Genomic DNA, 19,143 nt, shown 5'->3' with positions numbered 1-19,143 from the left:
GAACCGAATGCCAGGGTCGGGTTCGGATCGAGTAGACCCACTCGGATCCGAATCACGACCGAGTTGAGTTCGGGTTACATAGTAACCCGATCCGACCCGATCTGAAATCCAATCCAGTGGGATCAGATCCGATCCGAAACTCGACTCGGACCGGAATCGGGTAGTATAAAATAAACTTTTTTAAATTTTTTACCTTTACCATCAGTGTTCGAGTTGTCGTTATCGCTACAAGTTTCGTTGGCCTGAGATAAAGATATAATATCGTTATTGCTGATAATATTGCCAATAACCGAAAATGCAAGAAAAAAGGGAGAAAGATGGAGAAAATGGTGAAATTTTTCAGTGAAACTTCAAGACATGCCTAAATACACATATTTACATATCCAAGAATAAAAAATTTGCAAAAAGAATACATTAAATAATAAGTTTCCATTTAATGGGGGCCAAAAGGCATGCGTTGTAGTAAACAATTACTCAAATAGTAACCAAAATGAGTTTTTAATACAAATGCAAGCTTATAAATTTTTATTTGCCTCATTCTTTGGTTCATACCCTAAAATGATATCTAAAAATGGATGGATGGTGTGGATATAACACATACATCATGGTGGTCGGTGCTCCATGGGCCCCACCATGATGTATGTGTTTCATCCCTGTCATTCATACATTGTTATAGATCATTTTAGGGATTTATGCAAAAAATGAGAGGGATATAAATCTCAGGTGGACCACACCACGGGCAAACAATAGTGATTGGATATTCACAGTTAAAATCCCCCTAAGACCTACTGTGCTGTTTATTTGACATCCAATCTATTGATTAGGTCATACGGACCCAGATGAAGGATAAAAACAAAGATCAGCTTCATCCAAAACTTTTATGGCCCCCAAAAAGTTTTTAATGGTTGACGTTCATTCAAAACTGTTTCTGTAATGTGGTCCACTTGAGATTGGGATATACTTCATTTTTGGTATGATATAATAACATGATCTAAAAAAATAGATGGACGGCATGGATGAAACATTTACATCATGGTGGCGTCCACGGAGCACCAACCACCAGCCATTGGCTGGTGGCAGTGGGAGTAGCTAATCCGATTCCGTGCTAAAGGAAGCGAACTGCGTACTAAGTAACTCTAAGTGTATTGAGTAAACTCTGTGGGCCCCTTTTAGGTCTTTAAACCAAAAATTAATCATAACCAAAGCTCAAATGGACCACACCACTTGAAACAGCGTGAATTGAAGTCTACCGTTGAAAAGTTATTGGGGGCCCACAAAAGTTTTAGATTAAGATGATATTTGTGTTTTCCCTTCATCCGTGTCTGTGTGATCTTATGAAAAGTTTGGATGACTAATAAATATCACTAGGGGCCTTAGAAAGGTTTCAACGGTGGAAATCAATACTTCCATTGTTTCCTTTGATATGGTCTACTTGAGATTTTGATATACTTTGATTTTGGGCTCAACCCTTAAAATGATCTAAAAAAATCGATGGACGGCATGGATAAACCACATGAATTTAGAGTGGGTCCAACAGAGTTTACTGAGTACGCTCTTAGTACCATAAGAGCGTACTCAATACACATCCATGCAGGAAAGCTTTCGCAGGAATTTCCTGCGCTGGGATGCTTGGGTGGGGCCCACCATGATATTTTCAAAAAATCCACCCCATCCATCCGCTTTTCCATATCATTTTAGGACTTGATACCAGGCATCAGGTGAATCCAAAACTAAAGTGCGCCATACAAAAGGAAAACTATAGAAAGAGTTTGCTACCCTTCAAACCTTCCCGGGTTCCACCTTGATATTTATATGCCATCCAAACCGTTTATAAGTTCATTCCCATTGAGATGAAGGGAAAAAACAAAAATTTTAGCCTATACTAAACTTTTGTGGTTACATGAATGTTTAAACGATGGTCACCAATCTTCACTGTTTCCTCTCCTGTGACCCACTTGAGTTTTGGATACACTTGGTTTTTGGGATCATGTCCTAAAATGATCTGAAAAAACTGATGGACAGGGTGGATTTTTCAAAAAATATCATGGTGGACCCCACCTAAGCATCCCAGTACGCTGAGGGTGTGCGTACGCAACCCACTTATTTGAAATGGATGCGGATTAGCTACTGATGCGTAGCGACTAAGTTACATCACTGAGTTATGTGGGTCCCACCATGATGTATGTTATGTATCCACACCGTACATACATATGGAGACACCATTTCAGGGCATTAGCCAAAGAATAAGTAAGATCCAAATCTCGAGGGGACCCCACCACAGAAAATAGTGGACAGAGTGATGCCTACCATAAAAAACTTATAAGGGATACAGAAGTTTTTGATCAAGATGATATTTGTTAATAGCCTAATTTAACGTCACTGTTAACTTATGAACAGATTGGATCTCAAATAAACAGTCCACTGGACCTTAGGAACGTTGCAACGGTACGGTCACTCTCTCCACAGTTTTCTGTGGTGGGGTTCACTAAAGCTTTTGATCTACCTCATTCCTTGAATCATGCAATAAAATGATCTCTCCAAATGGATGGACCATGTGGATAAAACACATAATTCACGGTGGGACCCACAGAACTTGGAAACGTTTCAAGTTATTAGTCGCACGATTAACCTGCATGTACCTAATCCGCATCCCTTAAAAATCGAAAATCCTTCCCCAAATTCCTCCGAAACCGAAAATCCCTCCCCCTCGTTCCTAAAATTTCAAAAATTTCTACGAGTCTCCGGATTTTCGTAGCCCCGCCATCGGGTTTCGGGGCTGGTAAACCGAAGGAGTCGCCATTCAAGGATCTTGACGGAAAAAGCAATTTTTTTTTTGGGATTTCTCTCTTCAAATCGATCAGAGCGAAAAAACAAGTATTTTCTTCTTCTTCTTCTTCTTCTTCTTTTCTTGGATTTCGATGACTAGCTCAAAAAAAAAAAAGAAGATGATATTTACAAAAGGCAACATTATCACCGATATTTTGCACCTTGTTATTAAAATGTAAATTAATACCGAGAGTGGTTCATAGTGAGGGCGAGTTAAAAAATTGCTAGTGCAATAAAAGCACTTGACGCAGGACAGCCCTAATTATGATGCATGCTCATGGAGATAATTAAACAGCGGAAATAAAAGGAATAAATGATCTAAAATTCTAACAGTAATCATCATAACTGAGAAAATCATAAAGGAAACATACAATGGAGGGGGCCATCACTACAACCATGGAGTATGGAATTCAATTACTACTTAGGTTGGATCCGGCGAGGGATGAGACCTCCCGATCTTGCATGGTCACACCCAATCGATCAATGAAGATCACTAGTCCGAAGAACCAAGAAGTTTCTCGGATTAGGGATTTGAGAATTTGGGGATTTAGGGTTTAGATCGGTTCTCAAGATTTTGATCGAAGAGGAATTAGCCAAAACAAAAAAATAGAAGAAAGAAAGTTATTACCTTGAGGAAGTTGGAGGGGCACAATAAGAAATTAGAAGAAGAAGATCAAGGAGAGAAGAAGCACCATTAGAGAGAAGAGAGGAAGGAGGCAACCAAAGGGTTTGCTTTTCATTCATCAATAGTTGAAATTCGTGTTTAGGGCTTTACCCCACTTAAATAAGCACATAAAGACATAAAATTACTAAAATACCCCTAGGATAAGCAAATAAAGATATAAGATTACTAAAAGACCGCTAACTAAGTCAAAAACGTGCAAATAACATAAGTACGAAAAAGTTTGGGCGCTCGGTCTTCTTTCTTCAATCTTCCTTCACATGTGTCTTCCCTAAGTGGGGTCTTCTATATGTCCAATCACATGTGAAAGGTCTTCAGCTCCTCAATATTCGCCTATCCACAAGGACGGCACTTGTGGTTGGCGCTTTCTTCGTTGGTACACCTTGAATGCACCCGTGTCCGCATCAATTCCCCTCGGGTGAGAAAAACTCGACTTTGACGAGTTGAAACTTTTGTAGCGCTCAAGTAGATCTGGATCAATACCCTGCAATGCGTCGCTCGACAGCCACATAGATTTAGACGATGGTTTGTTCTTCCACTTGATAAGATACCTTTGGAAACCCCCATCTCTCGTGGATACTATCTCGTCATCCAAGATTTCCTCAATTGCTTCTTTATGGGTAATGGGTGGAGGAGGGGGTGGAAGGGGTTGGGTAGCAAACTCAGAAAAAGGCCATGAAAGGGATGATGTATCAACAATGGGAGTATGGGCACGGACTAGATCTTCCACATTAAAAGTTGGATTAATGCTCATTTCAGGTGGAAGGTCAACCCGATACGCGTTGGACCCAACCTTTTGTAATATCTTGAATGGTCCAGCACTACGCGCTTGTAATTTCTTTACAGATCCTTGAGAGAATCGCTCTGGCCTTATTCGCACCATTACATAGTCTCCTTCTTGAAATTCTTGCACTCTACGATGAGAATCAGCTAAAACTTTATAATCATCATTGCTCTTATTTAACCGTCTAATATGTGTATGCAAATCATGAATATGGCGTGCGAATGCATCGGCTGACTCAGAAGACCTTTGGGTAACAGACATAGGTAAGAGATCTATGGGCATTCTAGGTTTATAACCACTTACAATTTCAAAAGGACTCAACCCTGTAGATCTATTAACTGACCCATTATAAGCAAGTTCGGCAGTTGGTAAAATTAGGTCCCAAGTCTTAACATGTTCACCCACTAGACAACGTAGAAGATTTCCAAGGCTACGGTTTACCACTTCAGTTTGACCATCTGTTTGTGGGTGGTAAGCAGTAGAAAATTGCAAATGAGTTCCCATAATGTGCCACAGTGTCTTCCAAAAATAGCTAGTAAATCGAACATCACGATCAGACACTATGGTTTTAGGTAACCCATGGAGACGCACCACACCATCAAAAAAAGACGAGCAACATCAGACTGACGTCTTTGAACATGGGAGGAAATGCGCCATTTTAGAAAAACGGTCCACAACGACAAAAACGGAATCGTGCTTTTTTATAGTCTTGGGAAGCCCGAGCACGAAGTCCATACTAATGTCCTGCCATGGAGCATGTGGCACTGGCAATGGCGTGTACAGCCCGGTATTTTGCTTTCTTTGCTTTGCCAGTTGACATGTTCGACACTGCCCTAAAACTTTGGCTACGTCTCGCTTGAGGCTTGGCCAATAGAAACGATCTTCCACGAGGGCAATGGTCTTATCACGACCAAAATGGCTAGCTATCCCTCCTGAATGAAGCTCCCAGATGAGGAATTCACGAAGGGACATACGGGGAATACAAAGTCTGTCTCCCTTGAAAAGAAAGCCATCTTTAAGAACATATCCACCCATAATATGCTGGTCACTAGAGAGCGACGCGTAAGTACCCCCAAAATCAGGACATATGGGGTATTCATCTTTCAGTTGCTCAAATCCGACTACCTCTCAAGGAGTTGAGCAACGCCACTCTCCTACTAAGGGCATCCGCTGGTTTGTTTTCAACCCCGGCCTTGTGTTTCAAAACAAACGAATATTCCTGAAGAAACGCTACCCACTTGGCATGCCTTGGGTTGAGTTTCTTCTGAGAATGCAAATATCTCAAAGCCTCATGGTCAGAAAACAAAACAAATTCTTGCGGTAGGAGGTAGTGTCGCCAATGTCTCAGGGATTGCACTACTGCATAAAATTCTTTGTCGTAAGTGGAGTATTTTTGTTTTGCCTCATCAGTTTTTCACTGAAATAGGCCACTGGGTGTCCTTCTTGACTCAGCACTCCACCTATACCGACACCAGACGCATCGCACGCTACTACAAAGACTTTAGAAAAGTCAGGTAGACGCATGACAGAAGCTTCCACCATCTTGCCCTTAATTTCTTTAAAAGCCATGACGGCGGCTTTAGACCACACGAACTCTCCCTTTTTCATGCACTCGGTAATAGGAGCCATGATTGTGCTAAAACCCCTAATGAACCGACGATAAAAAGTTGCTAGGCCGTGAAAACTTCGCACCTCATGAATGTTCTTTGGTTCTGGCCACTCAACTATGGCCCTGACTTTTTCAGGGTCTGCTCGCATCCCTTCAGATGACACTATAAATCCTAAGAACACAACTTGGCTAGACATGAATGCACATTTCTTAAGATTAGCGTACAACTTTTCCTTCCTAAGGACACTACAGACCTTCTTTAAATGTTCAAGGTGTGATTCCTTAGTGGTACTATAAATAAGAATATCGTCAAAGTACACCACTAGGAATTTTTCCATGAACGGCCTCAAAGCTTGGGTCATCACCCGCATGAAAGTACTGGGTGCGTTAGTCAAGCCGAAGTGAATTACCAACCACTCATACAACCCATCTTTCGACTTAAACGCCGTCTTCCACACATCTCCGGCGTATACGAATTTGGTGATATCCACTCTTGAGGTCTATCTTAGAGAATATAGTGGACCTGGCCATCATGTCAAGCATATCATCAAGTCTAGGTATAGGGAACCTATACTTGACAGTAATTTTGTTTATGGCACGGCTATCCACACACATGCGCCACGTGCCGTCTTTCTTTGGCGTCAACAATGCAGGCACGCACACGGGCTCATACTCTCTTGGATGAAACCCTTTTACCGAAGCTCATCAACTTGCTTCTTCAACTCTGCATGCGCTGCAGGGTTCATCCTGTGGTGAGGAAGGTTCGGTAGAGTAGACCCTGGGACAAGATCAATGGCATGTTGTATGTCCCTCATAGGTGGCAACTCATTCGGTAAGTCTTCAGGAAATACATCACTGTATTCCTTCAGGACCGAGGTCACCTCACAGGGCAACTCTGATGGAACCTCAGGTGTAATTTCTCTAGCCACAAGGGCATACACCATAGAATCCTCCTTAGCCTCTTTTTCAAACTCTCTTGCACTGATTATATGTAAAGACTTAGGTTTGGATTTCCCCATTTCTCTAGGCTCACTTGCCTTCTCATCCTTCTTCTTTCCTAGTGTATTCTCAGGTGGCATGGGATTAAGTTTGATCTTTTACCATTATACATAAAAGTACACGCATTCGAACGGCCAAAGATCGTGACATCATTATCGAATAGCCACGGTCTACCTAGGATAACATGCCCCACATCCATAGGTAAAACATCACACCACAGGACTCTTTGTATGACCCAAACTCGATGGGGACTAGACATTACTGGGTGACAGTAGGGATGTCTTGTCAACCCAAGAAACTTTATACGGGTCTGGATGAGGTGTGGATTTCAGTTTTAAGCGATCTAAGGTGCTAGTGGAAATCACATTCTGACAACTTCCACTGTCCACTATCACCTTACAATTCTTTTCACCACACTTGGCAATAGTGTAGAAGATAGTGCTTCGACGCCAGTCAACACTACTTCTAGACTGAGCTAACACACGCCCGACTACGCAAGCGTTGCTTCTCCATCCACTTCTTCATCAGTAAGTCCTCCTTCAAGGTGATACTCTTCAACTTCATAATCACCCTGGTCATCTCCACCCTCGTGGGATTCGCCTATAACTAAGGCTCTCCCACGGCTCTTCGTAGGACACTGATTAGACATGTGGCCAAGGTTGTCACACTCATAGCACCTCACTTGGCTCATGTTACTAGGACCGGCACCAAGAACCCCTTTGCCCTTGTCCTCCCTAGGCCTAGGCGGAATGGTCGCCTGTGCCCTAGGTTGATTACCAATATTAGGTCTAGTTCCTTGGGAACTAGATCTAGTATTGGAGTCTCGGGACTCAAAACGACGAACGACAGGAGCCTTCAGATACTGCTCTAACTCCTGCACGACTTGATATGCTTCATCTAAGTCCGTTAAGGGCCGAGTGATAAGCTCGCGCTGAAGATCCGCACAAAGACCCGTCTTAAAACGCGAGAGCGTTACTAGAGGGTCTTTTCGGATTCGCATCACATACTCTTCAAATTTAGCGATGTAGTCAGCGGCAGACATTGACCCTTGGCGTAAGGATTGCCATTGGTCAAGGAGCTTCTGACGGTATGAGAGAGGAAGGTACTTCTCCTTCAACTTCTCTCTCATCTCATACCAATGTGTGATAGGGGCTCTACCAACTCTCTCTACCCTACGCTCGGTGTTGGTCCAGAAGAGCTTGGCTTGACCCACAAGCTTCATCTTAGCAAACCGCATTTGACGGTTTTCTGACATGCCATACCACTCAAAGTATGTCAGCAACCCAGTCAAGGAATGCCTTGGGATCCAAGCGTCCATCAAAACTCGGGGCCTCAACTCTCACACTCTTCATCGCACGCTCATTTGGATCATAACGGTCTTGATGACCACATGTGGTTCGTGCCTCTCGCACCACACCACGACCGTTACCACGATCTCTATCCTCACTACCACCACGTGTGGTAGCACGTTCTTCAATGATTCCTTCCACTTGGGAGTGCACATCTTCCCCTACAGCGGGGTTTTCCTTTTGGGACGCCTCTAGTTGCTCCACCTTAGTCATGGTGGTGGTAATTTGGTTCTCAAGGCGGGCAAACTTACGCCTTTGCTTCTAGGGCGGTTATCTTTTGTATCAATTGAGCAAGTTGCTCAGATAATTGCTCATTATTCATGGTAGGTTGAAGTCCGAAACCTCTACCTCTTCTCGTGGGCATACAATGAAGACTTGAACCAAACTCTACCTAACTAGACTACTAGGTGTTATGACTTTCAAGATGAATGCGATGAATGCAAAACTACTATGAACTGACACAATTAAGTTGAAACAGAAACAACTCAAATCTGAAAATTTTCCAGATTAAGAACTTTCTAAAATTGGAAAGTTTCAAAATTGAAAACTTTCTAAACTTGAAACTTTCCCAAGTTAAACCTAAAAATCAAAACCCTAATTTGATAACTCGATCTAGACAAAAACCATGCAAGCCTAGGCTTTGATACCAAATTTGACGCAGGACAGCCCTAATTATGATGCATGCTCATGGAGATAATTAAACAGCGGAAATAAAAGGAATAAAGGATCTAAAATTCTAACAATAATCATCATAACTGAGAAAATCATAAAGGAAACATACACTGGAGCGGGCCATCACTACAACCATGGAGTATGGAATTCAATTACTACTTAGGTTGGATCCGGCGAAGGATGAGACCTCCCGATCTTGCATGGTCACACCCAATCGATCAATGAAGATCACTAGTCCGAAGAACCAAGAAGTTTCTCGGATTAGGGATTTGAGAATTTGGGGATTTAGGGTTTAGATCGGTTCTCAAGATTTTGATCGAAGAGGAATTAACCAAAACAAAAAAATAGAAGAAAGAAAGTTATTACCTTGAGGAAGTTGGAGGGGCACAAGAAGAAATTAGAAGAAGATCAAGGGGAGAGAAGAAGCACCATTAGAGAGAAGAGAGGAAGGAGGCAACCAAAGGGTTTGCTTTTCATTCATCAATAGTTGAAATTCGTGTTTAGGGCTTTACCCCACTTAAATAAGCACATAAAGACATAAAATTACTAAAATACCCTAGGATAAGCAAATAAAGATATAAGATTACTAAAAGACCGCTAACTAAGTCAAAAACGTGCAAATAACATAAGTATGGGAAAGTTTGGGCACTCGGTCCTCTTTCTCCAATCTTCCTTCACATGTGTCTTCCCTAAGTGGGGTCTTCTATATGTCCAATCACATGTGAAAGGTCTTCAACTCCTCAATATTCGCCTATCCACAAGGACGGCACTTGTGGTTGGCGCTTTCTTCGTTGGTACACCTTGAATGCACTTGTGTCCTCATCTACCCTAACCCTACCCGCGCCGATGCCACACCCAACCCGACCAAAATCCAAGCCAACCAGCAACCCAGCACCCGATCTTTACCGGTCATCCTCGTCCATTCATCAGGTATGTTTATTTTTAAAGTTTTTTTGTGTTTTTTCGGACTTGGGATCTCAGGTGCAGGCTGTGGTGGCCCGCCCTGTCTCGGGACCTCGAGGGTAGGCCGCTGGTGGTCCGGCTAAGCTCAGGACCTCATTCGTAGCCCGCCTTGGCTCGGGATGGACATGGATTAGCTACTGAACACGACAGTAGTGAGTCAGCTACTGAAGTGACATCATCATGTTCTTTGGGCCCCACTATGATGTATGTGTTGTATATCCACATCATCCATCCATTCGGAGAGATCATTTTAGGACAAGGTCCATTGACCCAATCCTAAACATAGCCAACTCAATCCGACTCGGTTTCTCTGACTGAGTCGGACTCTATTCAGATCGAGTCAGGCCTGTTGGACTCAGTCCCGAGTCGGATCGAGTTCGGGTCAGGGAGCTGGCAAAACTGGATCGAGTCGAGTTCGACCTAACTTGGTCCGACTTGACTCGATGCCCACCTCTAGTTCCACCCATACATCCTCTTCCACTACCATTCTTGTTTAATCAGGTATGATATGTGTTGCTTCTTCTGAAATAAAATGTTCCTTGGGTTATTCATGTGGAGTTGTTAGAAAGCTAATTTACTTAACAATCACTCGACCTGATATCAAATTTCCAGTATGATTAGTTGGTTTTTGCAGCCTCTCTAGTGATGAGGACATCACGTCACACACCCTTGCGTACATATCAGAGGAAGAGGCGGGCCGCACCGATTTCTCTCTGTATAGTCAAGTATCTGTGATCATGCTGAAGACCCCATGTGCATGTGCGAGCATCTAGAATACCCCACACTGAGAAGATGCACATGGGCTGCTTTATGGAGTGATCCAAACCGTTGGATTGGAGGGACGCGACGATCGGGCCATTGGATCACATGATCGGCCATTGATCGTTGATCGTCCAAGTCAGTTTTAGACTTTATCATTTTTTACGATTTAGTTTTTGATTATTTTATATTTGGACACATTATGATTGTTTTGGTTGATTTTATTTAGACTAAGACTATTTTCGTTAAGATTCACAAGACAGAGATTATTGTAATTTAACTTCTTGGATCTATAAAAGGAGGAGGGCGTGTGACCTCTCTCCCATTGGATTTTGTGATTAAAAGAGAGAGAAAGAGAGAGAGAGAGAGAGAGAGAGAACTCTTGCTTTCTTCTTCCCACTTCATGCGATTTGAATATACTTCCATGCGATTTGGAAGGAAGATTGGTACGAGGCTAATCTTCATCAACGGAGGTGCGAGGTCTTCATCTATCCCCACATCATCTTCTCTTTTCTCCCCTATCCAAGTATTTTCTTTGGATTCTTCATTCTCCCCATCCCAGATCTCCGTCTTCTCTCAAACCCAACTTTCCCATACCCATTCACAATCCAAACCCTAACTAGCCTAAACTTATCCTCCCACGCCACATGTGATCGTACGACCACACGTGTGAATCCCACCTGCCACTTTTAGTTTCCCACCATCATTATATCAAAACCCCTTTCTTCCATCCCCGAAACCCTAACCCTAAACATAAAATTCTTAGTTTTCCTACTTTCCCAAAAGTACCAAAACCCTAATTTTCACCCTAGGCTATATTAGGTTTCTTATTTTGAAATAAACTATACCCTATGCTAATTGGATGTCCCTACATCCATTAGATCCTAGTTTCTTTTTATTTAATGATCTTGTGTTACGATGTTGGTAACTTAGGCTAGGATTATGCATGATGTTCTTTTGATTTTCATAATATTTGTGATGATTATAGTGACGTTTGTGTTTTTTTTATTAAATATCTTAATTCGGCTACTTGATCTCACATGTTATTTGGTTCATGCTTCGGTCCTACATCACCTAGGTTCCACATATAGAAGTCGTGCTTCATATACTCGAGTACTTAAAGGGAGCTCTTGGTCGTAGTATTCTCTATCAATGTTCGAAATATTGGTATCGTGTCACATATCGCATCCTTAGGATGCAAATATGTATCGGTTATCGCACGGGATATATCGTTTGTATCAAGTAATTTATCGCACTTCTTGTGAAACATGGGGAGACATTTGGAAAATGGTTGAATTTTTTAATAAAACTTCAAAGAATGTTAAAAAAGACTTTAATACACACTTTTAAATTATAACATCTTAAAAAAGAAGTGCACATGATAGGTTTCCTTTGTATAGGGTCCTGAGTTATGTGTTAACTGAACTAATGCAACTATATTCAAATTGAATGCATAACATTTAGAGTGTATGTGATGATTAGGGGTGCACATCAAACCTTCGGAATCGTGGAACCGGACCGGAACCGTTGGATTGGTCCGATTTGGTCCGGTTCCAGAGAGCAGCAGTTCCGGTTCCGGTTCCAAAAATTCGAGAACCGTTGGATACAGATTGGTTCCGATTTAAGGCCCTGTAAAACCGAACCGAACCGTGAACCGAACTGTTGATCCAAACCGTAGATCTGAACTGTCGATCCGAACCTTTACTTTAAAACAAAAAAAACCCTAAATATCAAATCTCTCTACTCTCTATCCCCACTATTGCCTAAGGCTGGCATTTCAGCTGCAGTAACCCTCAAACCTTATCGTTTCGGCCAAAATCCCTTCCTCGGCCCATATACCTCATCACGGAGATCATGTCGAGCTACGGGATAACATCCACGGTTGTTGTAGCCGTTTATTACAGATTCTCGTGGCAGTTTCAGGTACTTCCTCGGCGGGAATCCCGAAGCAAATTAAACATCCTCTTTCAATTTGCATCTAAATTTCTGCCCTCTCCCTGACCTCTTAGAAATCAGTCCCATTTTTCATTGATTTTCCTAATTTTTGTTTTCGGTTTCATTTTCTTTCATTGATAGAGTGGAGTGATTTTTGCCCTCTCCCTGAGCTCTTAGAAATCAGTCCCATTTTCTTTCATTTTCTCACCTATATGAATGAAAGAGGACAGTCAATTTTGCATCTTCTAGCAAGCAATCCTTCTGCCTTCGAAAGTGGAAGTCACCTAGGAAGACATGAGCGTCTCATCTACCGTTGTAACTCTCTCTCTCTCTCTCTCTCTCTCTCTCTCTCTCTCTCTCTCTCTCTCTCTCTCCATTCTCTCTTTGATTCTCCTTCTTTCCTTTGTGCTTCCTTTCTTCTTCTTCTCTTCTGGCTAGGAACAGTTCGGTTCCGGTTTCACTCCAAAACCAGACCGAACCGACCCGTGTGCACCCCTAGTGATGATCATTTCATCAAACACTCCAAAATATTTTGAAATTAGTCTCAACTGACAGCTAGTTGAAGGCAAATTTCAAAAAAATAATAATAATAATAATTTTTTATTAATTTTTAATTAAAAATTACTTTTATTTTCCAAATTTTGATAAGGACTTGACAAATCAATAGATCAGCCCTCATACATGCTTGATTTCATGTTTGGAGTGCAACATTTTAAGCAATTTGGGACAAATCGGGGAAATTTCGAATTTTTCCCAATTTTTCTCAAATCAGACCACCTACACTCAAATTTCGAAATTAGTGTGTATGTGATGATCATTTCATCAAATACTCTTAAATACTTCGAAATTAGTCTCAATTGACAACTGGATAAAGGATAATTTTACAAAAACCATGGAAAACATGAAGAACAATGGATATCGAAATCAAAGCTCCAACTCCATGATTTTTCATGCAAAACATGAAGAACAAGTGGATTTGTAACCATTTGACATTGATTTAACATAATTTCTACAAAAAAAGGGGGGGGGGGGGGATTGTAAATTAAAAATGCTCACCGGATCGAACATGTGGGATATAACTGCACTACCTGTGTGTTTCGTATCACACAGGTGGGATACAAGATATATCATGGGATATATCGGCCAATATTGTCGATATTTAAAACAGAGTTCTTTATAAGTGTGATGGCCATCTTCGAGTAAAAGGGTAGTCAGATGTAGACTGGATTGGTTCTCGATCTAACAGGAGATCTACTACAGGCTTTTGTACCTTTGTAAGAGGTAACTTAGTTACATGGAGTATAAGAAGCAAAGTGTGGCGACCTGCTCAAGCACTCCAGAAGAATGCATGCAATGGCTCATGCTACACGTTAACTTGTATGGTTAAAGATGTTTATGTGTGAATTTGGGTTTATGATTGATATTCCCATGAGGTTACAATGTGATAATCAAGCTGCCTCTCGTATTGCCAACAATCGCGTTTATCATGAGAGAATCAAGCACATCGAAGTCGATTGTCACTTCATCATAGAGAAAGTTACCGGTAAAGAAATTTGCATGTCATTCAAAGTCTCAAGATCAATCGGCAAATGTGTTCACTAAGGCTCTTGGAAGCACTCATTTAGATCATTTCTTCGTCAAATTGGGCATTGATGATACATATGATCTAGCTTAAGGGGCAGTGTTAATGGACCATGATGATCTCAAGAGTGGGCCGTAATGGTCTCACGTGTGTTTCTCATTATTATTGGGCTAAGATATGTGTTACAATAGAATTTAGGCCAATATGCTTTGATTATGTAATAACTCAGATATAGAGGGCTATTTTTGTATTTTTTTTCCTTTAGTGATGAAAGCCCTAACAATAAAATAGAGAGGCTAGGAGTGTAAAATGCTGACAAGATAATAACACATTTTAAATGTCTTATAAACAAATTATGTTATGAGCAAGTTATTATGATAACCTCCTCTACATATCTATATATCAATAATAAACAACATCTACATGTGGAACACTACAAATGTAGACTGAATTTGCATTGAGGGAATCATTTGATGATAAAAGTAATTTAAATTCAAAAAAAAGAAATGAAAATAAAACAGCTTATGAATACCAAGAAGCCTTCCAAGACAAAAAGTTATCACCAAATATATGCTCTTACCGATAATCAAGATGTCCTTTAAAACCTCTTAAAAGAGGATCAATTTCATATATTTTCTGTCCAGTACCAGGTGGAAGAATAGATCTTTGCTTTACTTCAGCCTCACCATCACCTTCCATGGTTTTTGCAGGAACAGAATCTAGCACATCATCAACCGCGAGTTGTGAAGTAAAAGATTCTTGTTCATCCTCAATCTTGCCATCATCTTCTACGGGCAACCCAACAACTTCTTCAAGTACCTACAAAAGAACATCCTGAAAAGTAAACACCGCACTAGACAAAAGCATCAAAAACATCATCCGAAGTAAGAGAACATTATGGCAAGGAGCATCACTAGAAGACATAGCTTCCCAAAATATATAACTTGAAATTCCCTCAATGAGCATTCAAAGCAAAATAGGGTTTGACAAAATACGAACACAAAATCACATTCATCTAAAATAGAATGAGAAGCTGTGAATCAGAAAAGAGCCAAACTAGAGAAAGTGTGCATCAACTTCATCCAAAAATAAGAAAAACCAAAATCCAAAAGAAGAATACATCAACTTAACCATCTAGGGATCAGGTCCGAAGGTTAAATATTGTATAGTCAAGCATGCTTACATGTGGAATAATGTTTACAGCAATGTATAAATCCCATGAATCAAATATTAAAATATTCATGTTTAAATATAAATAAGGAACCATTTATCTTAAAGTGCCAACAAATAAATTAAGAACCATATGAATATAATATGCAGAGAGGCACACAAACCCTAGGAGTTCAATGGGTGGCGTTGGGTCAGCCTAAGCCAGACCCATTTGCTAAATGGGCCAAGATTTCTAGAATGAACCCGACCTGTGACCCATTATCTAGGGCCCAACCAAACCCACCTAAAATCCATCAAACCCACACCTGACCTGACCCAACTGATTATATTATAACTGGGTCAGGCTTAGACGACTTAACGTGACCCAGCACAACCCAATTCAGGTTTAAGAATGAAATAGGTACTGAAGGGTACACCCAATTGATGCAGGACATGAAATTAAATATGTAATGCAAGAAATCAAGCTTGTGATTATACCAATTTTAAACAATCACAAAATTCCACATCCTACATACTATCAAACATTCAAAAAGGAGAATCTATGCAGGTCCAAACCTACACAACTTTAGGGCTGGATCAAATAAAATTATAAGTCAAAACAAGCCCAAAGGAGTATAAGAATCATCCATTCTTGCCAAGGTATCCCGTATCAGTATCGGTTGGCATAACGGTGCCCTCCGATACCGATACCGATACGGATACAGGGGTGTAACGGCGATACAGGGGCATAACGGCCCATAACGGTGCAAAAAAAAATTTTGCCAAAAAAATATGAAAAAATATGGATTAAATCTGAAATATTCTAAGCATTCCAAATATGCATTCATTTATAAATCGGAACATGTTTATGGTGGTGTAACGGTCCACTCTTTGGTGAGAAGTTATATTGGACTGTCTGATGAATTTATGAACCAGATAACCTGAATTTGACTACAAAATTCATATATTTTATTTTCTAAATATCTAATATATATATTCAACAATTTGATATCATTTCTCCCAATAGTTTTTTAAAAAAATGAAATTAAATTTAGGTAGATGTCGCTGCCAATTTGGGGCTGACTTGGAGGACCAATACATGCCCCAAATCAACCTCAAATTCATGCAATTTATTGGCATTATCCCACTTATGAATTGGTAGACATTTATTGGATAGTGAATCATGAAAAAAATCAAAAGGCCCTATTTTAAAAAATAAGCGTCCACAAATTAACAATTAAAACTATTCAAACAATTTGATTTTGGCATTGTGAGTTAGCAATTATAGTCCATAATTTAATTGGTAAATTTTAAGTTAATACATGTCTCGTGTAAACGTCCACCATTAAAAAAAATTTGGGGACTACAAAAGTTTTAGATCAAGCTGACATGTGTGTTTTCCCTTCATCCACATCAGTGTGACCCAATTAACAGGTTAGATGGAAATTAAACATTATAGTGGACCCTAAGAAAATTTTAATGGTGAGCATTCTATAACCACTGTTTCCTATGCTGTGGTCCACCTAAGATTTGGATCTTACTAATTTTTTGGATCATGACCTAAAATGATGTGGCAAAATGGATGGACGGCATGGATAAAATACATACATGGTGGGGCCCATGTGGCACGTGTACCTTTTATTAACCCGTCCGATAAAACTGTGCTGTGTACGCAGTCCATTCATTTGACGTCAGCAAGCCCTATGGGTCTGATCATGAGGTATGTGTTATATCTAAACCGTCCATTCATTTGACGAGCTTATATTAAGGCTTGACACAAAAAATAATACAGATCTAATTATCAAGTGGACCACACTGCAAAAAGCAGTGGGGGATTGAACGTCTACCATTGAAACCCTTTTTGGGGTCACAGAAGTTTTGGATCAAAATGTAAAACAATTTCCCTCTTCATTTAGGTATTTTTGACCTAATGAACAGATTGGATGTAAAATAAACGTTAAGGTGGGCCCTACAAATTGTTTAACGGTGAAAATCATTATCTCCGCAACTATTTATGGTGTGGTCCAGATGATCTTTGGATATGATTCATTTTTTGGTTAATGTTCTAAAATGAACTCTAAAAATAGATGAACGGTGTAGATATAATAAATACATCACTATGGGGCCCATGTACTTTGATTTCCTTTAAACCGTTCGTACAACTCAGAGCTTGAGGAGCGTCATTGCTCGTCTTCGCACGACATGTACCTACAGCAGCAATATAGCTGGTGTGTGGTACACCAGCCAATCCGCTTCCATTCTTTTCCCGACCGAGACCGAGAGAGAGGGAGAGAGAAATGAGAAGGAAAAAGGAAAAAATGAGAGGGAAAGAAGGGAAAACGGAGAGAGGAGAAGAAAACGAGAGGGAAAGAAAGAAAAAACGAGAGAGGAGGAAAATAAGAGCTGCAGCCGCAGCCCGAGAAGAAGAAGAAGAAGAAGGAGAAAATGAGAAGGGGGGCCGCGGCCGCAGCCTGAGAAGAAGAAGAAGAAGAAGAAGAAGAAGAAGAAGAAGGAGGAGGAGGAGGAGAAAACGAGAGGCGGGGCCGCAGCCCCAGCTGCAGCCCGAGAAGAAGAAGAAGAAAAAGAAGAAGGAAAGAAAAGATTAAAAAAAGGTATGTGTTTTTTTTTTCTTCTTTTTTCCCTATTTCCTTTAGGCCTGTAACAGTCGTTACGGGCCCGTAACGGCCGTTGTGGTCACAAAATCGGGGGGGTGCCCATTTCGACCCCGTATCGCGTAACGGACCCCACTAGTACCGTTAAGTATCGGCCATTACGGCCGATACATAACCGATATGGGACACCCTGATTCTTGTAAAGGATTGTTCCCAACTCAAGAGATTCACTAAGTTTCAATTTGGGAGAAAATCCAGGGTTTGAAAATTGGGGATAATTGGGATTTGAGACTCTTTACGGTTAGGGATTTGGATTAAGGGGTTTTTTTTTTAGTCGAGAGAGAAGGAAATAGAGGAAAAAGAGAACGATGAGCCACGCATGTCGGACAGCAGATGGGCCTGGACGCAAGTGCGTGACAGATTGTTTGCACGTGTGTGGGGCCCACAAAGTCGAAAACCAACTTCTAGGCTAGGATCGGCCAGGGATGGGCTGCCTCCATACCAAGTTTCGCGTCGATCCGTCGTAAGGCATGTGCGTAGTACCCTGCTGAAGTTTCAGCCCCGCAAATGGGTCAAAATCTGTAAATTTGTTTGTACACTGCTGTAGGAGAAAACTTGGATATGAAAGTGGGTGAATCTGAAGGTGGAAGGGGTGTAGAGGGTGATGGATGTGGTGCGTAAGAAGGTGGAGATGATTTGGAACGGATGTGGCTTTGCACCACGGTAGTTAGCCCTTCGAGGAAGGGAGGGCTTCGCACCCAATTCGATTCTTCAACCCAAAGAGAGAGAAGAAGAAATGTAGGAATTTTTATTCATAAAATATCACTGCAATACCTACATGGGATTGCTATATTTATAAAAAAAAACCCTAAACCCAAAAAAGACAAAATTACTCTTGCGCCATGTGCGCGCACTAATACCAAAGCTAAAGCAAATAAAATAACTAATCTAAGCAATCAAGGTCGTTCATGATGTTTCTAAGAACAAAAAAATCAAAACTCAAAATCCTAAATCATCTAAAATATTGGGCCACGATCATGAGATCCGATGGAAGAATCTATGTGATGATCGGGTCCACTCCAATGCTCCATAATGCAAACCCCTAATTATGAGGCCCTCCAAAGATGTCTTCGTCAATCCAAATCGAAAGTGAGGCCTGTCTCCTCCTCAAACACATGCGTAGAGGGGGCGTGTGCATGATGTCCCCATCAACTCTCCCCGA

At 41.0% G+C, this 19,143-nt stretch overlaps 1 protein-coding gene across 5 annotated transcripts in view; it reads right to left on the bottom strand.

The window, feature by feature from the left end:
* The window catches only part of LOC131251290 (1,4-alpha-glucan-branching enzyme 1, chloroplastic/amyloplastic), a 142,997-nt gene that overhangs the window by 97,153 nt on the left and 26,701 nt on the right, over positions 1-19,143 (bottom strand). For all 5 annotated transcript variants that reach the window (XM_058251943.1, XM_058251934.1, XM_058251926.1 and 2 more), the window contains exon 3: positions 14,741-14,979. In XM_058251943.1, coding sequence (XP_058107926.1) covers positions 14,741-14,979 — 239 coding nt within the window. The remainder of the gene's footprint in view (positions 1-14,740; positions 14,980-19,143) is intronic.

The sequence above is a fragment of the Magnolia sinica genome, chromosome 1, assembly GCF_029962835.1.
Source record: "Magnolia sinica isolate HGM2019 chromosome 1, MsV1, whole genome shotgun sequence".
NCBI lineage: Eukaryota > Viridiplantae > Streptophyta > Magnoliopsida > Magnoliales > Magnoliaceae > Magnolia > Magnolia sinica.
This window is presented reverse-complemented; position numbering and strand designations above follow the sequence as displayed.